Below are 20,180 nucleotides of genomic sequence, written 5' to 3' on the forward strand. Positions count from 1 at the left end.
TGTGAGATTTTTTTTTCTGTGTGTGAGATGTAAATGTTATCTCATTTGGAAACCTCAAATCAGTGCAATGTCCTGCAATGTTGCCACTTGTATGTAGCTTCCCATGTTGCTTATTTCAATAAAGGGACAACAGGATAAAAAGAAAAGTCTCCATTGTGTGTATTAGTGTGTCACTCGCATATAGTACAATGGCGTTACATGACAACCACTAAAAATAACACGCGACAGATGAGTCACGGGTTGATAATGTCACGATGAATATTGAAAAGATCAAATTAGTGCAATCGGGGGCTCAGGGCCTGACAGGAGATTCGGGTCGCAGCTTGACACTGATCTGCGGCCTTGTTGGAAAAGCTGTGAAAAAAAATCGGAGAATGTGTTGCCACGGTAACATTCACAGGATTTACGGATGGCTGTGTGAGCAGTTATTCGATGCCATTGATATCCAGTTTAAGGTCCATGTACTAGCATAATCTTAGGCCTGAGAACTTGCACCAAAGAGTCACACCGGTGCGTTGACACATTATATCAACACGCAGAAAACCTTTTTAAGTTTAAAGTAATTGGGAAATTGCGCAATATCCTGGTGTTTTTCCTCTTTGTTTCTATTTATAATCCATCGAGGTTGCTACTAGCTTCACCCTATCGAGCGCTTACTCGCTTCATCCTAGCTAGCGCTTAGCTGGTTCGGCTCTCAGGTTCTGCGTCCAAGTGTGCGAACTCCCTTTCGTTAGCTGCTAGCAAACGCGTCACTATTGGCCGGCTAACTGTGTGCTAGCTGAGAGAGCATACTGCTACATAGTACATATGGACCTAAAGATGGATATCAAGGATACAGCAAAACACTTTCAAATGGCTTTCCATAAGGAAGTGCGTGTGTCCTGTGTTCCAACACCATGCGGGGCCCTCCCAACTTGTCAAGCAGAAGGTGTTGCCGCATGCTGGCCTGCGTTATTACATAATCCATGCGAGTGAATTGGACGCTCTCGCGCGAGGTGTCGACAGTCGCAGGTTGCGTTTAAACGGCCCCGCTGCTGTCAAAACGGTGACTCATTCACAGGCTGCGCAAGAGAATCATTGAATGCCGTTTTAGTTCGTCGCGATCAAAATTTGATTGATGGCCTCATTCGCTTTGATGTCCTTTGATGTCCTTTGATGACGTAGGATGAAAGGAACGATAAAAATGATCGATCGAGGTCAAGAGGTCACGATCAAAAGGCCTGGTATGACGTAGGATGAAAGGGAACGATAAAAATGATCGATCGGGGGTCAAGAGGTCACGATCAAAGACTTTTTGGATGACGTATGAAAGGAAAACGATAAAAATAAGGGTTAGGGTTAGGATTTCAAAAAAAAATTTTGTTGACTCGATTTTTTTGACGATTCGATTTTTTTAGCGATTCGATTTTTTTGGCGATTAGATTTTTTTTTGCCGATGCGATTTTTTGCCGATTCTTTTTTTTTTTTTTTGGGACGATTCGATTTTTTTTGCCGATTCGATTGTTTTTTTTTGCCGATTCGATTTTTTTATTTTTTATTTTTTATTTTTTTACAAGGACATCAAAGCGAATGAGGCCATCAATCAAATTTTGATCGCGACGAACTAAAACGGCATTCAATGATTCTCTTGCGCAGTTAAGGATTCACACACATTGTCGCCTTTTGCTTCTTCCTCCGCAGGATGTTGCAAGCTAGCGACGCCGTTGTTTTGAACGCATAAATATGCTTGAAAATCGACCAGGCATGTTGGTTGGAATTGAGGTCAGTTGTTCCAAGGTGACCTGCCGGGTGAAAGCTGTGATCTGGAGGGATTGCGCGAGATCGCCGCTATTGACGACACGCGGCCTTATCAGCCATTGACGCTAATGAGCAATCTGACAGGAAACGGTTCACTCGTGCAGGTCAAAGTCTGACCATGAGCAGTACGATTTCTTCACGTTCAAGTAATCTTGTTCACTGTAAGGATGACCTTTAAATGGCTCACACTACAAAGTGACCTCTTCTGTAAAATGTAGGCCACTGTAGAAAGCAATTAAGCACATTCATTAATTGAAACTCGAGGCCAAAAATGATGCTTTTTGTGCGTCACGATAAGGTTGTCGAACCAGGTGACTTGCCCCAGCCAATCAGTGAAGAAAGTTACAGCAATGAAGTCAAAAGACTTACAATTTACTTTTTGGGTGGTATTAGCCCAGTTGTGGTATTAATATAGATAAATATAAATATATAAATAATATCCATCCATCCATTTTCTTAACCTCTTACTCCTCACAAAGGTCACAGGGGTTGCTGGAGCCTATCCCAGCTGGCTTCGGGCAGTAGGCGGGGTACACCCTTAACTGGTTGCCAACCAATTGCAGGGCATATATAAATAATAATAAAATAAAGAATAAATAATACAATAAATAATAATAAATAATATAAACATATTTTTAAAAAAATATAATAATAATAATAATAATAATAATAATAATAATAATAATTAATAGAATATATATATATGTGTATATATATATATTATTTATTTATTTATTTATTTATTTATTTATTTATTTATTAGCTAATACTTTTGACTTTTAAAATAAATACTTACCATTAAAAATATGAGAGACTCTAAAAAAATTAAAAACATTTACTAAAAGTAAATATAGTCTTATGTAAGTCTTGTGTTGTAGTACCACAATTATAGAGTTACTGTTGTCTAGAAGGGACTCTACTGTAACAGTAATTTGATTACTTCCAGCCTATCAGTGACCAAAGGCGAATTTAATTGAAAAAAGCATTATTTAAATGTAATAAAGAAAATTACAGTACTTTACAAATTGACATAATGAAGTTATTAAAGTAACGTAATAAATACAACATAATTTTCCAGGTTAAAATTGTTGAATTTCTAAGTGCAGAGGCCTGAGATGAGTGACCTGTTTTTTTGGGGGGTTTTTTGGGGGGGGTTTTTTTTAGAAGCAGTTTGGCAGATAGTGAACAATTCTACCAAAAAGAAGCTTCACACTGTTTATTGCCAATCCCAGCTAAAGTTCGCTGTCAAGCTAAAAACCAAATCAAGAGAATTAGCCATTTAGCATTTAGCAACAACCACATAGCTTTGCTTTAGATAACTCTGTTTAGCTTACGCTAACAAGCAATGGAAAATACCATAGAGTAGACGGTCTAATGAATATCATCATTTTACAGGTGTTGTAAGCCTTCATGCAACGGATATTTGAACACAAACGGTCGCTCAACATATTGACAGACAATATTGGTGGTTTACTCAAACGTGTCTGTATTATACTGCCCCCAGGTGGCCAAGGCATGCACACCGAAAGGAGCAGCACAATGTCCATTGGATTGAAGCAAAAAAATTGAGTCAGCAATGTATTTTACATTTATAGACAACTGTAATGATTTCAACCAAATATCTGACATAAATGTTTGTTTTTCCACCACACTGACCTCATAAAACAGCCTCAAATGTAACAAATGCGATCATACTCTGTCCTTACAGTGTTTCGTCCTTCCTGCCCTGAGCCCGGCACCCATTGGTGTGCGACAGTGCTGATTAGACAATGATTAGATCCAATAAAAGAGTGCTGGTTAACATGTGGTTAACGTTTGACCAGGCAGGATGAGAATTCACATCAGTCACACAGGGAGTGACTGGCAGGATCTCTCCGGAGAAAAAAGGTACGTCGCCTCCACTCTCGTCTACACGCGCTTTTGTTTTAACGTATTTAAAGTTGTTGGTTTTAAGAGTGATTGTGTATTGACTTTCCTGGTGGAGACTTTCTTTGGCATGTGTTGTCAATGGTTTCCTGAGCATGACCTTTGAGCACCATTGCTGTAAGTCAAAGAAAGTGAAAACACTTGGGCGTAGTGTATATTTACATAGCGTACTGTGTAGAGTCTTCATGAAAGCAGTAACAATTTTTTTTAAAAATTATGTGTTTATTAAATAGGGAGTGGCTTAGGTTGGTGACATAAAAAAAAAAGGTTGGTCATTAGCTGCCACTCAATGTCACCTTCACTCTTGTCAACCAGGGTCACGACCCCATTCATTGCTCTACTTGCGTTACGTTCACGTGTCTGTAGTATGAATACATTTTTTACACTTTTTAAGGTTTCACAGGCTTTTATGCAAAACTGTCATTTTGCACGTTATACTGTACGCTCACCAAACACTTCATTAGATGTAAAAAAAAATTAAAAAAAAATGCTGCAATTGCTAATTTAACAATATTTCATGTTTGCTGCTCTTGTTGAGCAAAATTATCCAAAAATATTAATAAACACCTCTCAATATACTCGCATAGCGCTCTTGTATTGATATTTTTGAATTGTGACGCTGGTGTACCTAATGAAGTGTCTGTTTAATGCACATTTGTAGTCTTAAGAAACCAAATTCAGTGCTTTAAACTTTAGGCAAAATGGATGCCCTAATAAGGAAGTAGGACCATATGATCTCTTAGAGCCAATCAGCGAAGGCTAATGATAGTAATTACAAATTAACATTCATAAGGAAAGTTAAGCAAAAAGACAGCTTAATATTGTGTTTGTGAAATATAAATTAAGCAGAAAAATCCACCCGATTTTATCCATCTCATGGGGCGGCCATTTTTCAGCTTGTGCCAAACCCAGAAAGCAGGTGAGCCGTGATTGGTCGTTGCCCTGAGCAACTGTGATGTCATTGTCAGTCGACAGCAAGTGGCAAAATGGCCGCCACCCTGACTTTTGTTACTGTTTACTGACTGTATGGCTAAATACTGCTACAACCAAAATGAGTAAAGGAAATTTAAAAATAGAAAATGAAAGCTTGATGGAAATGTCAAGATTTTTATCAGGTAAACTTAATAAACATATTGACACCGTGAAAGTTATCAACATAAATAGCATATCACAATAACAACAATACAGTCATATGATACGCAGTGGAGTTAGTGAGTTTTTTTTCCATTGAAGTCACATTTTGATTTATTGTGAGCGCTTAAGGAAAACGTGTATTTGGGGTAACACAACTGGACTTGAACGCAACAGGACAGACAAACACAATGTGCACGTGTCGAGTGCACATTGACGTTTTCTTCACGAGTCTTTTTGTGCTACAACAGAACACGCCACTTGAGTCCACCCTTTTTCTTCTTCTTCCAATCACTCCTAACGAAAAACTTGAGTTGGATGTTACACAGAAAACATGTTTTAATCTTCTGTATTAATTCATCTCCTTCTTGTTGTTTATCCGCAGACTGTGATGATGACTCCCATGGTGCATCTGTGTCTTCTGGCACTCCTGCTCGGCTCTGTGAGTACACTGCATATTCATTAGAAAATGTCCAAACACGCACGAACCTTCTCGTAGCGGAACCACACTCCATTTCCTGAGAAGCCATACGTGATGTCAAATGTGACTCACGGCTGATTCACTGAAGCGAAAGGTGTCCTTTGTCCCGTCCCGTCTTATAAGAAAGGCCAGACTTTTTCCATGCAATGCCGGATCAATCAATAACTGAACTTGCTCGGTTCGCTGACGTTTGGGAGCCGCAGTGAAAAGATTGTTTGTTCCACTTTGACCTCTGTTCCATGGTTCTGATAAAAATGGGTGTCTCCGCACAATGGAAATATTGTTCATCCTTTTAGAAATTTACACAGATTATATTTGTAAGATTATATAAAATGTGGGTTATATTTCACGTTCTAAAGGGTATGTTCAGCACAACAACACTGCTGCTACCAAAGAAAATGTCATAGAAAGCCTACTAGAACATTTAAACTTTATTTGGGTTTAATCAGAAACACTTAAAATTACAGAAGCATGGAAATGCCAATGTGAAGTAAACATTTTTGACTGGTGAGTACGTTCAAACGTACTTGTAAGCTAACTTGTAAGTTACAAACACAGCATATTTACCAATAATGCCACCTGTGCATATTCGCTAGTATGTTCGAACATATTTGGGCGCATGTTTGAACGTATTTGCGAGTAGGTTCGAATGTATTTACGCGTATGCATTGTCCGAATGTATTTGTGCCTGTTCAAATGTGTTTGCGAGCATGTTCGAATATATTTGGGCGTATGTTTGAACGTATTTGCGAGTATGTTCGAACGGATTTGGACGTATGTTCGAACGGATTTGTGCCTGTTCAAATGTGTTTGCGAGCATGTTCCAATGTATTTGCAAGTATGTTCGAACATACCTGCGAGTATGTTTGAATGTTTTTGTAAGTATGCTTGAATGTATATGTGTGTATTTGCGAGTATGTTCAAACGTATTTGCATGTTGGAACGTATTTGTGAGTTTGTGCTCTATGTTCAAATATATTTGTGATTATGTTCGAATGTACTTGCGTGCATGTTTGAACGTATTTTTGAGTATGCTCGAATGTATTTTCCCATATTTATGAGTATGTTCAAACGTATTTGTGCGTATATTCTAATGTATTTGAGAGTATGTTCGTGCATATTTGCGCATATGTTCAAACATATTTACACGTATGTTCAAACATCTTTGTGCATGTTTGAACGTATATGCGCGTATATTTGAACATATTTGCGAGTATTTTCGAACGTTCTTGTATATTTGAGTGTATTTGCGAGTATGTTTGAACGTTTTTAAATACATTCGAATCAAACATACTCGTTAGTGAAAAATGTTTACTCCAATTTGGCAGTTCCTCGCTTGATGAACTGTGTACTGTTTGCATTCCCAACCTTTGCTAGGCTGCTGGGTCGGGCCTGGAGGGTAAGAAGATCCCTTTTGAGAACGTGCTGTTGGAGGTGCGAGAGGGCACACCTGTACCCTACGTCCTCTGTCAGGTACTACACAAGCCCACACACTAGGGATGTAACGATAATGGCAATATCGTGATATCGTGATATTAAAACTGCCACAATATATCGTCGTCGTCATGTCACGACATTAAACGCAGCACATCTGTTAAAAAAAAGTCAGGTTGATTTCCATTTGTGCAGTTCTAGCACCCTCTGGTGGCTAGTTTTTTAGTGCAGTTTAATTTTCACAAGGCATGTTTTGGCCCTTCTATGTTTAAAATCCATGATAATGGTCAGATAAGGGGGGACATCATACACTTGTGAACAGAGTCAATATGTGGAGGAACTCAATGTATTGTATTTATTAATTTCTTATTTAATTTAATTAATAATTAATTAATTTCTTTATTTTATTAATAATAAAAAAATGTATTAATTTATCGTAATATATATATATATATATATATTATTTATAATGTTTTTGTATTTTTCATTGCTTTAATGTACAAAACATAATATTGTGTGTTTTTTTGTTTGTATGAGTTTTTTTTTTTTTTTTTTGACAGTATTATGACCTTCTTTTGTATCGCCAACCTCCCCACAATGTTGTGATAATTATCGTATCGTGACCTTCATATCGTGATGTTTGGATGTCGTTACATCCCTACCACACACGTCCACTAATTACTACTTTTTTTTTATGTTGATCTCATTCATTGTTCATTTTTGCCCAGTTCCAGGTGAGCCATCCTGGCGTGAACACTTTCAGGCTGAACGGAGAAGGCAGCGATATCATCAAGATCTCAGCTGATGGTTGGCTCTACTTGGACAAACCTCTGGATTGGTCCCACAATGATAACTACATCATTGCGGTAACATGCTCCCGACACAGTTACAATTATTTCTCACGGACACTATTGATATGATTGTGTTGTTGTCTCCAGGTGGAGGCGTTAGTGAACAGTGAGGTCGTGGAGGGTCCGATTTACGTGACCATCAACGTGCTGGATATCAACAACCATGCACCGTATTTCAACCAGACTTACTACACGGCTTTGGTGCGAGAGAACAACCCAGCAGGTGCGCATGAGTCTACTTCTAAACCACCAACATTTTGCACCTCAATCCAACCAAGGAAGCATCTTTACGTGTCCCTCCAGGTGTCCCGTTCACTCGTGTGTTCGCGTTGGATCGAGATGACCCCAGCACTCCCAACGCTCAACTGACTTACAGCATAGTCAGCCAGATCCCCAACCGACACGACACTCTGCTCTTCCAGGTGGACCCAATCACGGGCGAGATCTCCACAACAGAGCAAGGTGCCGCCCCACCTTATCGCTCAGCCTTCTCACGTCACGTGCAGAGTGCGAGATGTCAATAATCTGTCTATCTCTGCCCGTAATCTGGCAGCATAGTGTCAGCGTGAAACCAGATTACACAGCTCATCTTGTGTGAGCAAGATTAACGCAGATTGGTGGCATACTGCCGAAATGTGAGTTTGCATATGACTGATTACTTGGAGGCAGGCAGCACGTGAGTCACATCTGCGCAGGCACAACTCACTTGCGGCATTAGAGGAGTTGTTTGCTAACTTTTTTTTACACCAAGTACCACCTCAAAAGCTAACGAACTCTCCAAGTACAAGCATGTTGAGCAACATTGGAGTGCAGTAGTGCTCATCAAATATGTGACAAGTGCAGTCTCCTCCAAAAGTATTGGAACAACAAGATCGGTTCTTTTGTTTTTGGATACTGAAGATATTTAGGCTTCAGATCAAAAGATGCATATGAGACCAAAGTTCAGAAGTCCTGTATTTACATCGAGATATTTTTTAACAACTTGCGACATAGCAGACAGTACTTTTCACATGAGCAAAAATATTGGAACATGTGACTGATGGGTGTTTAGACTGATTGGATTTGAACTCCTTGTTGATAACATTTACCAACTCATTATAAGTATTACCACTATAAAATATGTTTATATCATCTGCAAATAATATTAGCTTTAGTGACTGTGATACATTAAAAATGTCATTTATGTATACATTGAAAAGCTTTGGCCCCAACACGGAGCCCTGAGGAACACCACAAACAATGTCAAGTTCTTCTGATATATATTGGCCCATTTTGACATATTGTACCCTTCCTGTTAAGTAACGTCTCCAGCAATACCACGTATGCCATATTGTCCCAGTTTGGTAATAAGGATTGTATGATCTATTGTACCAAATGCTTTTTTTAAAAAACATAATAATAACATAAAAACAATAATTTATAACTAATTTAAATAATTTAATTTTGAATTAAATAAACATTTTTGAATGTAGATGTAAAATTATTTATTTTAATAAAAAAGAATGTCATTGTTTTATTTTAGTATTTACAATATATTGAATTCTAATTCTTTTACAATTACCCAATACAATAAAACATTTTAAAAGCTTATATATGCAATTATTTTGATATATATATATTTACTTTGTTATTCACAATATATTAATCAATTATTCAATTAGATCATTTCTAAAACATCATAATTGATGTAACAAATGATGAAGCACTGATAATGTGAAGAGGTAGATTTCGGTGTGTTCCTGGCAAGTGAGCCTCTTCGCACAAAATTAAGCATTCAATGTTCAACAATTTAACTCACTGAAGTCTTGCATTATGGCGTGTGTGACTGGTGGTTTAGCTTAACACATTCACTGCCAGCCCAGCAAAAATGCATTATTTGACGTCTTTTTCCGTCAATGGCAGTCAATGACTTAAGATGAGATGTAACCAAAATTGATGGATTTTTAAGCAACATTTGCCTTAAAAAAAAAAAAAAAAAAAGGAAAAAAGGAGGCTGCAATATAATCACAAAAAATATTGGCACATTGTGTTTAACACATTCACTGCCAGCCCAGCAAAAAATGCATTATTTGACGTCTTTTTCCGTCAATGGCAGTCAATGAGTTAATAATTTTGGAGTCACTTTAGGGAAAATAAAAATGTTAAATTGCAAATTGTATCCACTCATACTTCCTGGATGTGTGACAGGGGAGCGCATGCTGAATGCCAGAGAAGCAATCCAGTTTGCCAGAGGAGAAGAACGCAGCGCTGACTCTCTCAAGGCCAAATTCAACGACTACTGTCCCTCACCAACCATCCCCTATGAACAAAACCCCTTCTTCACCTGTGTGGAGAGAACAGGTCTGTTTCCAACTTTCTGATCATGTCGCGGTTAACCCGCCCAATGAGGAGGAGCATGTAATCAATGTTGCTGTTCTTCCTCATCTTCTTCTGTGGCGTCAGAGATGAGACGCAGCAACCTGGACCCCCTGGAGGACCCGGACTACACCTTAATCGTGAAGGCCCACGACATGGGAGGAGCGTCCGAGATGGCTCTGAGCGGCAACACCAGGGTTCACATCGCGGTGCAGCCCAACCTGTGGGTCAACCCCGGCAGGATCACCATTAGGGAGCACCTGGAGGGATCCTACCCGAGAGTCATAACCAAGGTGAGGAGAAAAGTCACTCACATGCAGACCCCATTACCCATCATGCTCTCTGGTTCTAGGTCCAGTCCAATGAGCCCAGAGCCATCTACAGGCTTGTGCAGAAAGAACGAGAGCTGAGGTTCCCCTTCCAGATCACAGAGGATGGAGAAATTCTGCTCACGGAGGAGCTGGACAGGGAGGAGAAGGACATGGTGAATGACTATAAAACTATAAAACAGGCAGAGTTAGGCAGTAATGAATTACATGTAATTAGATTATATAATCTAATTACAAAATGTATCTACTATAACTATGATTCGTGAGAAGTCATTAAATCACTGTTGCGTTTGGAAATTTTGATTACAATTGTTAGTTACATTTGAAAAAAAATTGCCACAAAAAACTCAGAATATCATCTTTTTTAACCGCCAACATTTTAATCTGAAATTATGATTAGCTATCAGCTAAATTATTAGCCATCAGCTAATGCTTAGGTTGAATGTATTGTCAACATTTAAAGAAATGTTAGGGCAATGAAAAATGTTACAATATGTTTACTTTTGTAACAGTTGAAAAAAGTTCAATCTTGTGTTGTGTTTTATTTTGTCTTTGTGTAGTCTTAAAGCGATACTTGACTCAATGAGTTATTTTGATCAGTAAAAATTATTTTTCATGTACATTTAATACCTTTAAAAACTAATTTTTACACTTCCTGTGGATTGAAGATGACATCACCTGTGCTGAGGAAGTAGATAACGACCAATCATGGCTCGGTTTTAGTAACCAAACCCAGAAAACAGCTGAGCCATGATTGGTCGTTACCTACTTCCTCAATACTGGTGATGTCATCTTCAATCGACAGCAAGTGTAAAAAATGTGTTTTTAAATGTATTAATTGTACATGAAAAATAATTATCGAATTTTTTACTGCTGGAAATGGTTCAAAGAGTCATCCCTTTAAGTATTGTTGAAAGATTCTAGCGCTGTCAGGTGCTAAAATGTAAACATGATTAACATGTAAGAGCATTTATCCAAAATGAATTTAAAAGTAATCAAAAAATGTAATCAAATGTAATTAGTTACATTACTTTAGAAGTAATTGAACCGACTACATATTACAAAAAGAGAGTTTTGGGCATTTGATGTCATTTCCATTCATTTCAATGGCAAAATTTGACTTACAAGAACGATTATGGAATGAATTCAACTCTTAACTCAAGTTACCACTATAAAGTCGAACTTACGCGGGTTTGACCTTACTCTCCGATTGCTCGTGTTTCAGTACATCCTCGTGGCGATGGCTGAAGACGAATATCAGAACCAGGTGGATCCGCCCATGGAGATCCAGGTTGTGGTGGAGGATGTGAACGACAACTCGCCAGTGTGCAAGGAAGAGGAGAGTGTGTTTGAGGTGCAGGAAGACGAGCCTGCGGGTGAGACCCCGGCGGTCGTGTTCTTCATTTGAATGTTCGTTCATTTGCATTGTAAATGGTGACACCAAAAGAAATTTCCATACATGATATCATTTATATTATTATTATTATCCATCCATCCATCCATCCATTTTCTCCTCACAAGGGTCGCAGGGGGTGCTGGAGCCTATCCCAGCTGGCTATGGGCAGTAGGCGGGGTACACTGGTTGCCAGCCAATCGCATTATTATTATTATTATTATTATTATTATTATTATTATTATTATTATTATTATTATTATTGTTATTATTGTTATTATTATTATTATTATTATTATTATTATTATTATTTTATATATTTTTATTTTTATTATTATCATTTATTATTATATTAATATTATTATTATTATTAACAATAGTAATAATAATTAATATTATTATTATTATTATTACATTATTACATCCATCCATTTTCTTAGCCGCCTAACCTCACAAGGGTTGTGGGGGTGCTGGAGCCTATCCCAGCTGGCATCGGGCAGTAGGCGGGGTACACCTTGAAGTTGAACTGGTTGCCAGCCAATCGCAGTTTATATATTATTATTATTATTATTATTATTATTATTATTAGTAGTAGTAGTAGTAGTAGTAGTAGTAGTAGTAGTAGTAGTAGTAGTATTTTACATTATTATTATTATTATTATTATTATTATTATTATTTATTTATTTTTTTACATGTTTTTATTTTTTCTTATTATTATCATGCCAGCCAATCGCAGTTTATATATTATTATTATTATTATTATTATTATTATTATTATTATTATTATTGTTATTATTTTATATATTTTTATTTTTATTATTGTCATCATTTATTATTATTATTATTATTATTATTATTATTATTATTATTATTATTATTATTATTATTATTTTATATATTATTATTATTATTATTATTATTATCATTATCATCATCATTAGTTTACATATTATTATTTATTTATTTATTTATTTATTGTTTATTTTTGTGGCAGAATGGGCGACAATTTGCACAAAGCATTTTAAAAAGTAACTGTTGTGGTAAATTAATCTCTGTTGTGCTTTCAGGCAGCCCGATCGGCCATCTTGTGGCGAGCGACGCCGACGACGCGGAGACGCTGAACGCACTGCTGACCTACGCCATCATGTCCCAGCAGCCGTCCACCTCGCCCGAGGCCTTCACCATCGACGCCGACTCGGGCCAAATCCAAACGCTGCGCACGCTGCAGCGCAGAGACCATCAGGTGTACAGGCTGGATGTCAGAGTCAGTGATCCAGGTAACACGCACACGCTCACACAAACACATCGATGTACTCAATTAATCATCATTTCTTTCCTTCAGTTTACAGTGTAATCTGCAAGGTCGTGGTCAAGGTCATTGATGTGAACAACGAGCTCCCTCTGTTTGAGAAGAATGACGTAAGCGCCCTATCATAATAATAAAGCATGCCAAGGACCGATATCTGTTTTCAAACGTAAACAAGAGTCGTCCAAAAAAGTCAATCCTCAAGTAAAGTAAAGTCCATGTTGTGCATGTTGTGATGCAGTACGGCAGCTACACGTTGGCCGAAGACGCCGCCGTGGGACAAACGGTGTTCAACATCAGCGCGTCGGATGACGATGACGCGGACAGCGGCAGCTCCTTCATCGAGTTCCACATCTCGGCCGGCAACGACGACGACGTCTTTGCCGTGGAAACGGACGGAAAAGGCATCGGCCACGTGGTCATCGCAAAGGTACAAATGAGGCCCGTTCATGTGCAATCTTCACATAGTTGAGCTCAGTTGTCATGGTAACCTTTTTATTATAATGCAATCAGTTCACAGTTATGATTATGTAAGAGCAATCAAGTGTTAAATGGTGTTTGAAATGCACTTTGGGGGATGAGAATTAGATTTTAGTTACTATGGTAACAATGTTGTTTCCTTTAAATGTCCATTTGAGCTAATGTTAACCATCCAAACATTTCCTTATTTGTCATACAAGCCTCTGGACTTTGAGAGCTCGTCATCCTACAAGTTGAAGATCGATGCTCGGAACCCGGAACCTTTGATGAGAGGCCTGGAGTACGGCGACGAATCCACCGCCTTCGCGTCCGTGTCCGTCACCGACGTCGACGAGGTCCCGGAATTCACCATGGACGTCCTGGATGTGGTTGTGCTCGAAAACATCACCAAGGGATCCGTGCTGCTCACGGTGGAGGCCAAAGACCCCGAGGGCAAAGAGATACGGTAAAAGACCACCAGCAGGAAACTCTGCACACACTCACCTCGTTAGTTAGTTAGTTAGTTAGTTAGTTATAGAGTGAGTGAGTGAGTGAGTGAGTGAGTTAGTTAGTTAGTTAGTTAGTTAGTTAGTTCGTGAGTGAGTTGGTTAGTTAGTTAGTTAGTTAGTTAGTTAGTTAGTTAGTTAGTTAGTGAGTGAGTGAGTGAGTGAGTGAGTGAGTGAGTGAGTGAGTGAGTGAGTGAGTTAATGAGTTAATGAATTAATGAGTTAATGAACAAGTCTGTATAAAATGAGTTAATGAGTCAGAGTGTGAGTTAGTAAGTTAAATAACTATATAGTTAGAGAGATATGTAATGAGTTTATTCAGAGAGCGAGTGAGTGAGTTCATTAACAAGTGAACTACTTAGTGATTGAGTCAATGAGTAAGTCTGTATAAGTTAGTGAGTGAGTGAGTGAGTGAGTGAGTGAGTGAGTGAGTGAGTGAGTGAGTGAGTGAGTGAGTGAGTGAGTGAGTGAGTTAATGAATAAGTCTGTATAAAATGAGTTAATGAGTCAGAGTGTGAATTAGTGAGTTAGATAACTATATAGTTAGAGAGATATATAATGAGTTATTCATTGAGTGAGTGATTGAGTGAATTCATTATGGAGTGAACTACTTAGTGATTGAGTCAATGAGTAAGTCATTATAAGTTAGTTAGTTAGTTAGTTAGTTAGTTAGTTAGTTAGTTAGTTAGTTAGTTGATGTAGATGTATGAGTTATTCAGTTAGAAAGTTAATGACGCGAGTGAGTTAGAAGTTAATGATGTGATGTGAGTGAGTGAGTGAGTGAGTGAGTGAGTGAGTGAGTGAGTGAGTGAGTGAGTGAGTGAGTGAGTGAGTGAGTGAGTGAGTGAGTTAAAATTTTGGTTTGGTTGACTTGTGTGAGTCAAAGAGTCAAAGAGTAAGTAAATTGGTTAATGAGGGATTTTCTGAGTGACTTCGTAAGTTAGTGAGTAATGTAGTCAATTAGTTAGTTAATGAGTTAGTTAATACATTAATGAGTTATTGAGTTATATAGTTAGTGAGTTAGTCAATTATTAAGTTAATGAGTTAATCAGTGGTAAAAATAAAAATAAAAAAGAAAGTTATCTTGTCATTTACTTCGTTAGACTGTGTATACGTGCACGATGTTCCTGTGCAGGTTTATAAGCTATAACAACGTGATCGACGAGAAGGCTGACCTCAAAATCAGCACGTGCACATCAATCACAAAGGCATCAATAATTCCTCGCACTTTAAATTTGCCTGCTTGTTTTGGGCTTTGGCTCCATCACGTGCACATACACGAGTAAACTATCGATTTGTTTCCTCTGACTTTGTCACGGCCTCGCATGTGTTGTTGTTTGTTTGTTTGTTGGGCAGTTTCAAGATGGACGGCGACGCCAAAGGCTGGCTAGAGGTGGACGCAACCACAGGAGAAATCAGGACCAAAGACAAGCTGGACAGAGAGACTCTGGAGACCTTTGATGTCACTGTCACCGCCTTCGAGAAGGGTCAGACACATCTTTAACGACACTTTTTGTGAAGGTCACATGATGTTATGTTTTTAGATTGCACCGTTGGGAGACAGACAACATCCTGGACTGGTCAATCGCAGGACGTGAATCGAACTCTAACCGCCACATCCGCTCCACAGATAACCCCGAGAAGTCCGACGAGCGCGTGGTGTCGGTGAGGCTGCTGGACGTGAACGACAACCCCCCGACACTGACAGAGAAGCAGGCCTTCATCTGCCTGAAGAAACCCGAGCCGGTGATCATCAGGGCTCACGACGGGGACGCCGCCCCCTTCTCGCAGCCATTCACATTCTCCTTAGCCTTCAGCAAGAAATCCCACAACTGGGAGCTGCAAACCATTGACGGTAAACGATGCAAGGATTTTCCGTCAGACACCTTCTGTGTGCTTCCATGATGTTCATCGTTGTGTAGGCACCACGGCAAAGTTGATCCTGAAGAAACCACCAGCGGAAGACAGAACGTTCAACCTGCCCATCAACATTAAAGATAACGCAGGAATGGGAGCCACGCAGCCCTTTGAGGGTCAGTGAAGAAATACATACTCAACTATAGACAAACAAAGATGCACATTATAAAACGAATCACTATCTGTAGGCGTAAAAAGCAGGATTACATAGGATACACAATCATGTCAAGCAAAAACTAGGCTATCTTGAAATACTGCACTTCCTGTTTTCCACCATCTCCTACTCAACAGTGGAATTACACCCATAAATAAACAGGAAGCAGAACAAAATTGAGTTATAAACTGCACAAAAAACTCTGACGTTGACACAGTAAACTATTCCTCCCTCCTCCAGTGCACGTGTGCACATGCACGGAGCTGGGCTACTGCTACATGGAACCGGCCGAGCACGGCTTCAAATACGGAATGGGAGCCACCATCGGCATCCTGGCGGGAACTCTGGGATTCTGTGGTGAGTTTCAGCAACTTTCAACTCACGCTCTACCATTCCGAAACTAATCAACCACCGTTGGTGTTTGCAGTTCTGGTCCTCATCTTTGCGGTCAAGCGTTCAAGTAAACGTAGTAAGAACAGCGAGGAGGTGGAGAGGAACGCCTTAATGTAGACACAAGGACATATTTGTACTATTTTCGTGTCATGCGAGGACTTTTGTAGGAAAATGTGTACAAAGGTATACAAACGTTAGTAGTAGTTACCACAAACTCATTTTTTTTTTTTTTTTGAGCATGTTGTATTTACTATCAGGCATAATAAATCACAAAAAGTTGCAAAGCAGGATTAATCATGTTAAGTGGCCCCACCCTAATTTATTGTCTAAAAACGTGTAACATCAAAAATGTCGAATACTGTATACTAAGTTGTTTCATCCTCTCTATTTTCCCAATAAACAAAACAAATGGGAGCCACTATTACATTATGGATGGTGTTTGTCTGTGTATGAAGAAGAGCGTGGGCCAGCATGTGACATGTGAACATCTCCCCTTTCACTGGAAATCCTTCTGTTCACATTGTGACATTTCTCTCCACATTTACAGCTAACGCGCTCCCGTCGGTCTTTTTGGTCTACTCCTCCTCTTCACCGGCCGTCTGTCGCCGAGCAGTCAAGGCCAGAGTGCCGCCTCTGACTCATGAAGTATTAGACAGCAGGGGAGGGAGAAATGTGTGATTGTTGGTTATTGTGCTCCGCAAAGCGAAGACAAGGCTGACAAAGTGGAGAGAGAGACGGAAAAAAAAAAAAAACATCACATGGAACGGGCCGGAGGCCGACGCCACATGTGCTATCGCGCACGCTGAAGGGCCACGTGAAGCTTTGAATCAAGTGCGTGTGAGCTGCAAATGGGGAAGTGTGTTTACAGTATGTGTGCATTTTCTCGTCGCTTGTATCCCAGCAACACTTTCCACAACACTCGAAAATTGGATTGAACTTGTTAGCTAGCCACTTCGCAGGAATAATAGGAAAACAAAAAGTTTGACTGTGTTCTTGTTCTTCAATAAAAATGTTGTTCGATAAAAATGCTGTCAAACGTAAAAGCTAAATCCAACCCAAAAGCAAACCTTAAGCCTACCCATACACTAATCTAGGCAGAGGCGAAGTTTGCCATTAGGCAAAGCAGGCAATTGCTTGGGGCCCCCCTTTTTTTTTTTTTTTTTTTTTTAACAACTATAGTAAGGCATTTTTAAAAAGAGGACCATGTTTTAAACAACCATGTATAGGAAGGCGTTTTTTATTTTTATTTCATTTTTTTAAACGACTATGTATCGTAAAGGCATTTGTAAAAAGATGCCCATGTATATCATAAGGCATCTTTTTCTTAATGACCATGAATAGTAAGGCATTTTATTTTATTTTTTTAATGACCATGGAAAGTAAGGCGTGTTTTCTTTTTACAGCAATCATGGCGTAAGGCCTTTTGTTTTTGTTTTTCTTAAAACGACCATGTATAGTAAAGCATTTTTAAAAAAACCGACTATGTATAGTAAGGCATTATTTTTTAAACAACCATGTATAGTCAGGTGTTTTGTTTTTTGTTTTTTTTAAACGACCATGTATCGTAAGGTATTTCTAAAAAGATGACCATGAATCGTAAAAGTGTTTAAAATAAAAGACCATGTATATAGTAAGGTGTTTTTGTTTTTTTGGGGGGGTGGGGGTTGGGTTGGGGTCTGTTTTTGTTTTTTTTTGTTTTTTTTTAATGACCATGTATAGTCAGACATTTTTAAAATGATGACCATGAATTGAAAGGCGTCTTTTTAACAAAAAAAAAAAAAAGACAACTATGTTTAGTAAGGCGTTTTTTATTTATTTATTTATTTTTATTTTTTTTATGACCATGTAAGGCATCTTAAAAAAAAAAAAAAAAAAAAAAGACTGTTTAGTAAGGCGTTTTTTTTTTGTTTTTTGTTTTTTTAACAACCATGGGGTAAGACGTTTTCTTTTTAAACGACCATGTATAGTAAGGCATTTTTTTTTTTAAACAACCAGTCAGGCGTTTTTTTTTTGTTTTTTTTAAACGACCATGTATAATAAGGACGTTTCTTTTTAAACGTCCATGTACAGTAAAGCATCTTTTTAAACGACCATGACTAGTCAGGCGTTTTTGTTTTTTAAATGCGCATTATAGTAAGGCGTTTAAAAAAGAATAATACAACGACCATAAGGCGTTTTTTTTTAAAACAACCAGAGTAAGGCATTTCTTTTTTTTTTTAATGACCATGTATTGTAAGGATGTTTTTTTTTTTTAAGCGACTGTGTATAGTAAGGCGTTTAAAAAAAAAAGATGACCATGTATAGTAAGGCGACCTTTTCTTTTTAAAATCGAACATGTATAAGTAAGGTGTTTTGTTTTTTACGAGTATGCTATAGTAAGGCATAAAAAAAAAAAAATCATGTATAGTAAGGCGTTCTTTTCTTTTTAAAATCGACCATGTATAAGTAAGGGTTTTTTGTTTTTTTTGACTACGTATATTAAGGCAGTTTTAAAAAGATGACCATGTATTGGAATGCATCATTAAAAAAAATGACCACAACTGTGTATAATAAGGTGTCTTTTAGTTTTTAAACGACCATGTACAGTAAGGCAGATTTTTTTATTGTTGTAAATGACCATGCATAGTAAGGTGTTTTTTTTAAACTACCATGTCTAGTAAGGCGTTTTTTTTAATGACCATGTATAGGAAGATGTTTTTTTGTTTTTTTTCTTTAACGAGTATGTATAAGGCATTAAAAAAAGATCATGTATAGTAAGCCGTTCTTTTCTTTTTAAAATCGACCCTGTATAGTAAGTTTATTTTGAATTTTTTTTTTAACGAGTATGTTATAGTAACGCATTAAAAAAAAAAAAAACATCATGTATAGTAAGGCGTTCTTTTCTTTTTAAAAATCGACCATGTATAGTAAGGCGGGTTTTTTTAAACTACCATGTCTAGTATAAGCCTTTTTTTTTTTTTTTTAAACGACTTTGTATAGTAAAGCATTTTTAAAAATATGACCATGTATCGTAAGGCATCTATAAAAAAAAATGACCACGGGCGTTTTTTTTTTTTTTTTTTAAATTTTATTTTGAAAGACCGTGTATAATAAGGCACCTTTTATTTTTTAAACTACTACTATGTCCAGTAAGGCGTTTTGTTTTGTTTTTTTAAATGACCATGTATAGTCAGACATTTTTAAAAAGATGACCATGAATTGAAAGGCGTCTTTAAAAAAATAAAATAAAATAAAGACCATGTTTAGTAAGGCGTGTGAAGTGTGAATGAAATTATCTCCTTCACTCTTACATGGCCTCTTTTATGACCACACCACCAACAAGCATGACCGACTGACTTCATTTTAATTATTAACAAAACCGTTGCTATGGATACACACAAACATACAGACAATAAAATGAGGACTCATCTAAATTAAATAAGGTCACATATTCTTTTTCTTTCACGATGAGCGCAAACCCACGAGATTACGGTCAGTCTGATATAATAGAATTTTGCCATGGAAGACTCTTTTCAAGAGAATGACTCAAGATGATTTTTTTTTGCTAACAAATAGTGTTTTTATAACACTATATGCCACACTTTGTCCATTATATACACAGATGTGACCTACTTTTTGCCTACAAAGCCACATAGAAAACATTGTAAAATACAAAACTTATGACATAGCATTTGGTGCACGGCTGCTTTTGTCAGAGGATATTGAAATACACAATGGGAATGTTTTGTTTTGTTGTTTTTTTTCCCT

At 37.7% G+C, this 20,180-nt stretch overlaps 1 protein-coding gene across 1 annotated transcript; it reads left to right on the forward strand.

The window, feature by feature from the left end:
* The first annotated feature begins 3,540 nt into the window (after positions 1–3,540).
* cdh17 (cadherin 17, LI cadherin (liver-intestine)) lies at positions 3,541–16,840 on the forward strand. Its single transcript, XM_077527327.1, has 19 exons — positions 3,541–3,684; positions 5,240–5,296; positions 6,713–6,808; positions 7,498–7,635; positions 7,708–7,843; positions 7,924–8,082; positions 9,808–9,960; positions 10,063–10,268; positions 10,328–10,459; positions 11,530–11,680; positions 12,766–12,975; positions 13,041–13,117; positions 13,246–13,434; positions 13,685–13,929; positions 15,326–15,456; positions 15,600–15,824; positions 15,892–16,002; positions 16,281–16,397; positions 16,468–16,840. The coding sequence occupies exons 2-19, from the start codon at positions 5,246–5,248 to the stop codon at positions 16,548–16,550; spliced, it is 2,610 nt and encodes an 869-aa protein (XP_077383453.1). The 5' UTR covers positions 3,541–3,684; positions 5,240–5,245; the 3' UTR covers positions 16,551–16,840.
* The last annotated feature ends 3,340 nt before the right edge of the window (positions 16,841–20,180 follow it).

The sequence above is a fragment of the Festucalex cinctus genome, chromosome 7 (genome assembly GCF_051991245.1).
Source record: "Festucalex cinctus isolate MCC-2025b chromosome 7, RoL_Fcin_1.0, whole genome shotgun sequence".
Classification (NCBI taxonomy): domain Eukaryota; kingdom Metazoa; phylum Chordata; class Actinopteri; order Syngnathiformes; family Syngnathidae; genus Festucalex; species Festucalex cinctus.

What these genes read in the sequence shown, in the direction of transcription:
- cdh17 (XM_077527327.1), top strand. Translation starts at nt 5,246, where the DNA reads ATGATGACTCCCATGGTGCATCTGTGTCTTCTGGCACTCCTGCTCGGC. An exon ending in ACCCGAGAGTCATAACCAAG is followed by an intron (nt 10,269 to 10,327) that starts GTGAGGAGAAAA and finishes CTCTGGTTCTAG; the next exon opens with GTCCAGTCCAATGAGCCCAG. An exon ending in TGTCAGAGTCAGTGATCCAG is followed by an intron (nt 12,976 to 13,040) that starts GTAACACGCACA and finishes TCTTTCCTTCAG; the next exon opens with TTTACAGTGTAATCTGCAAG.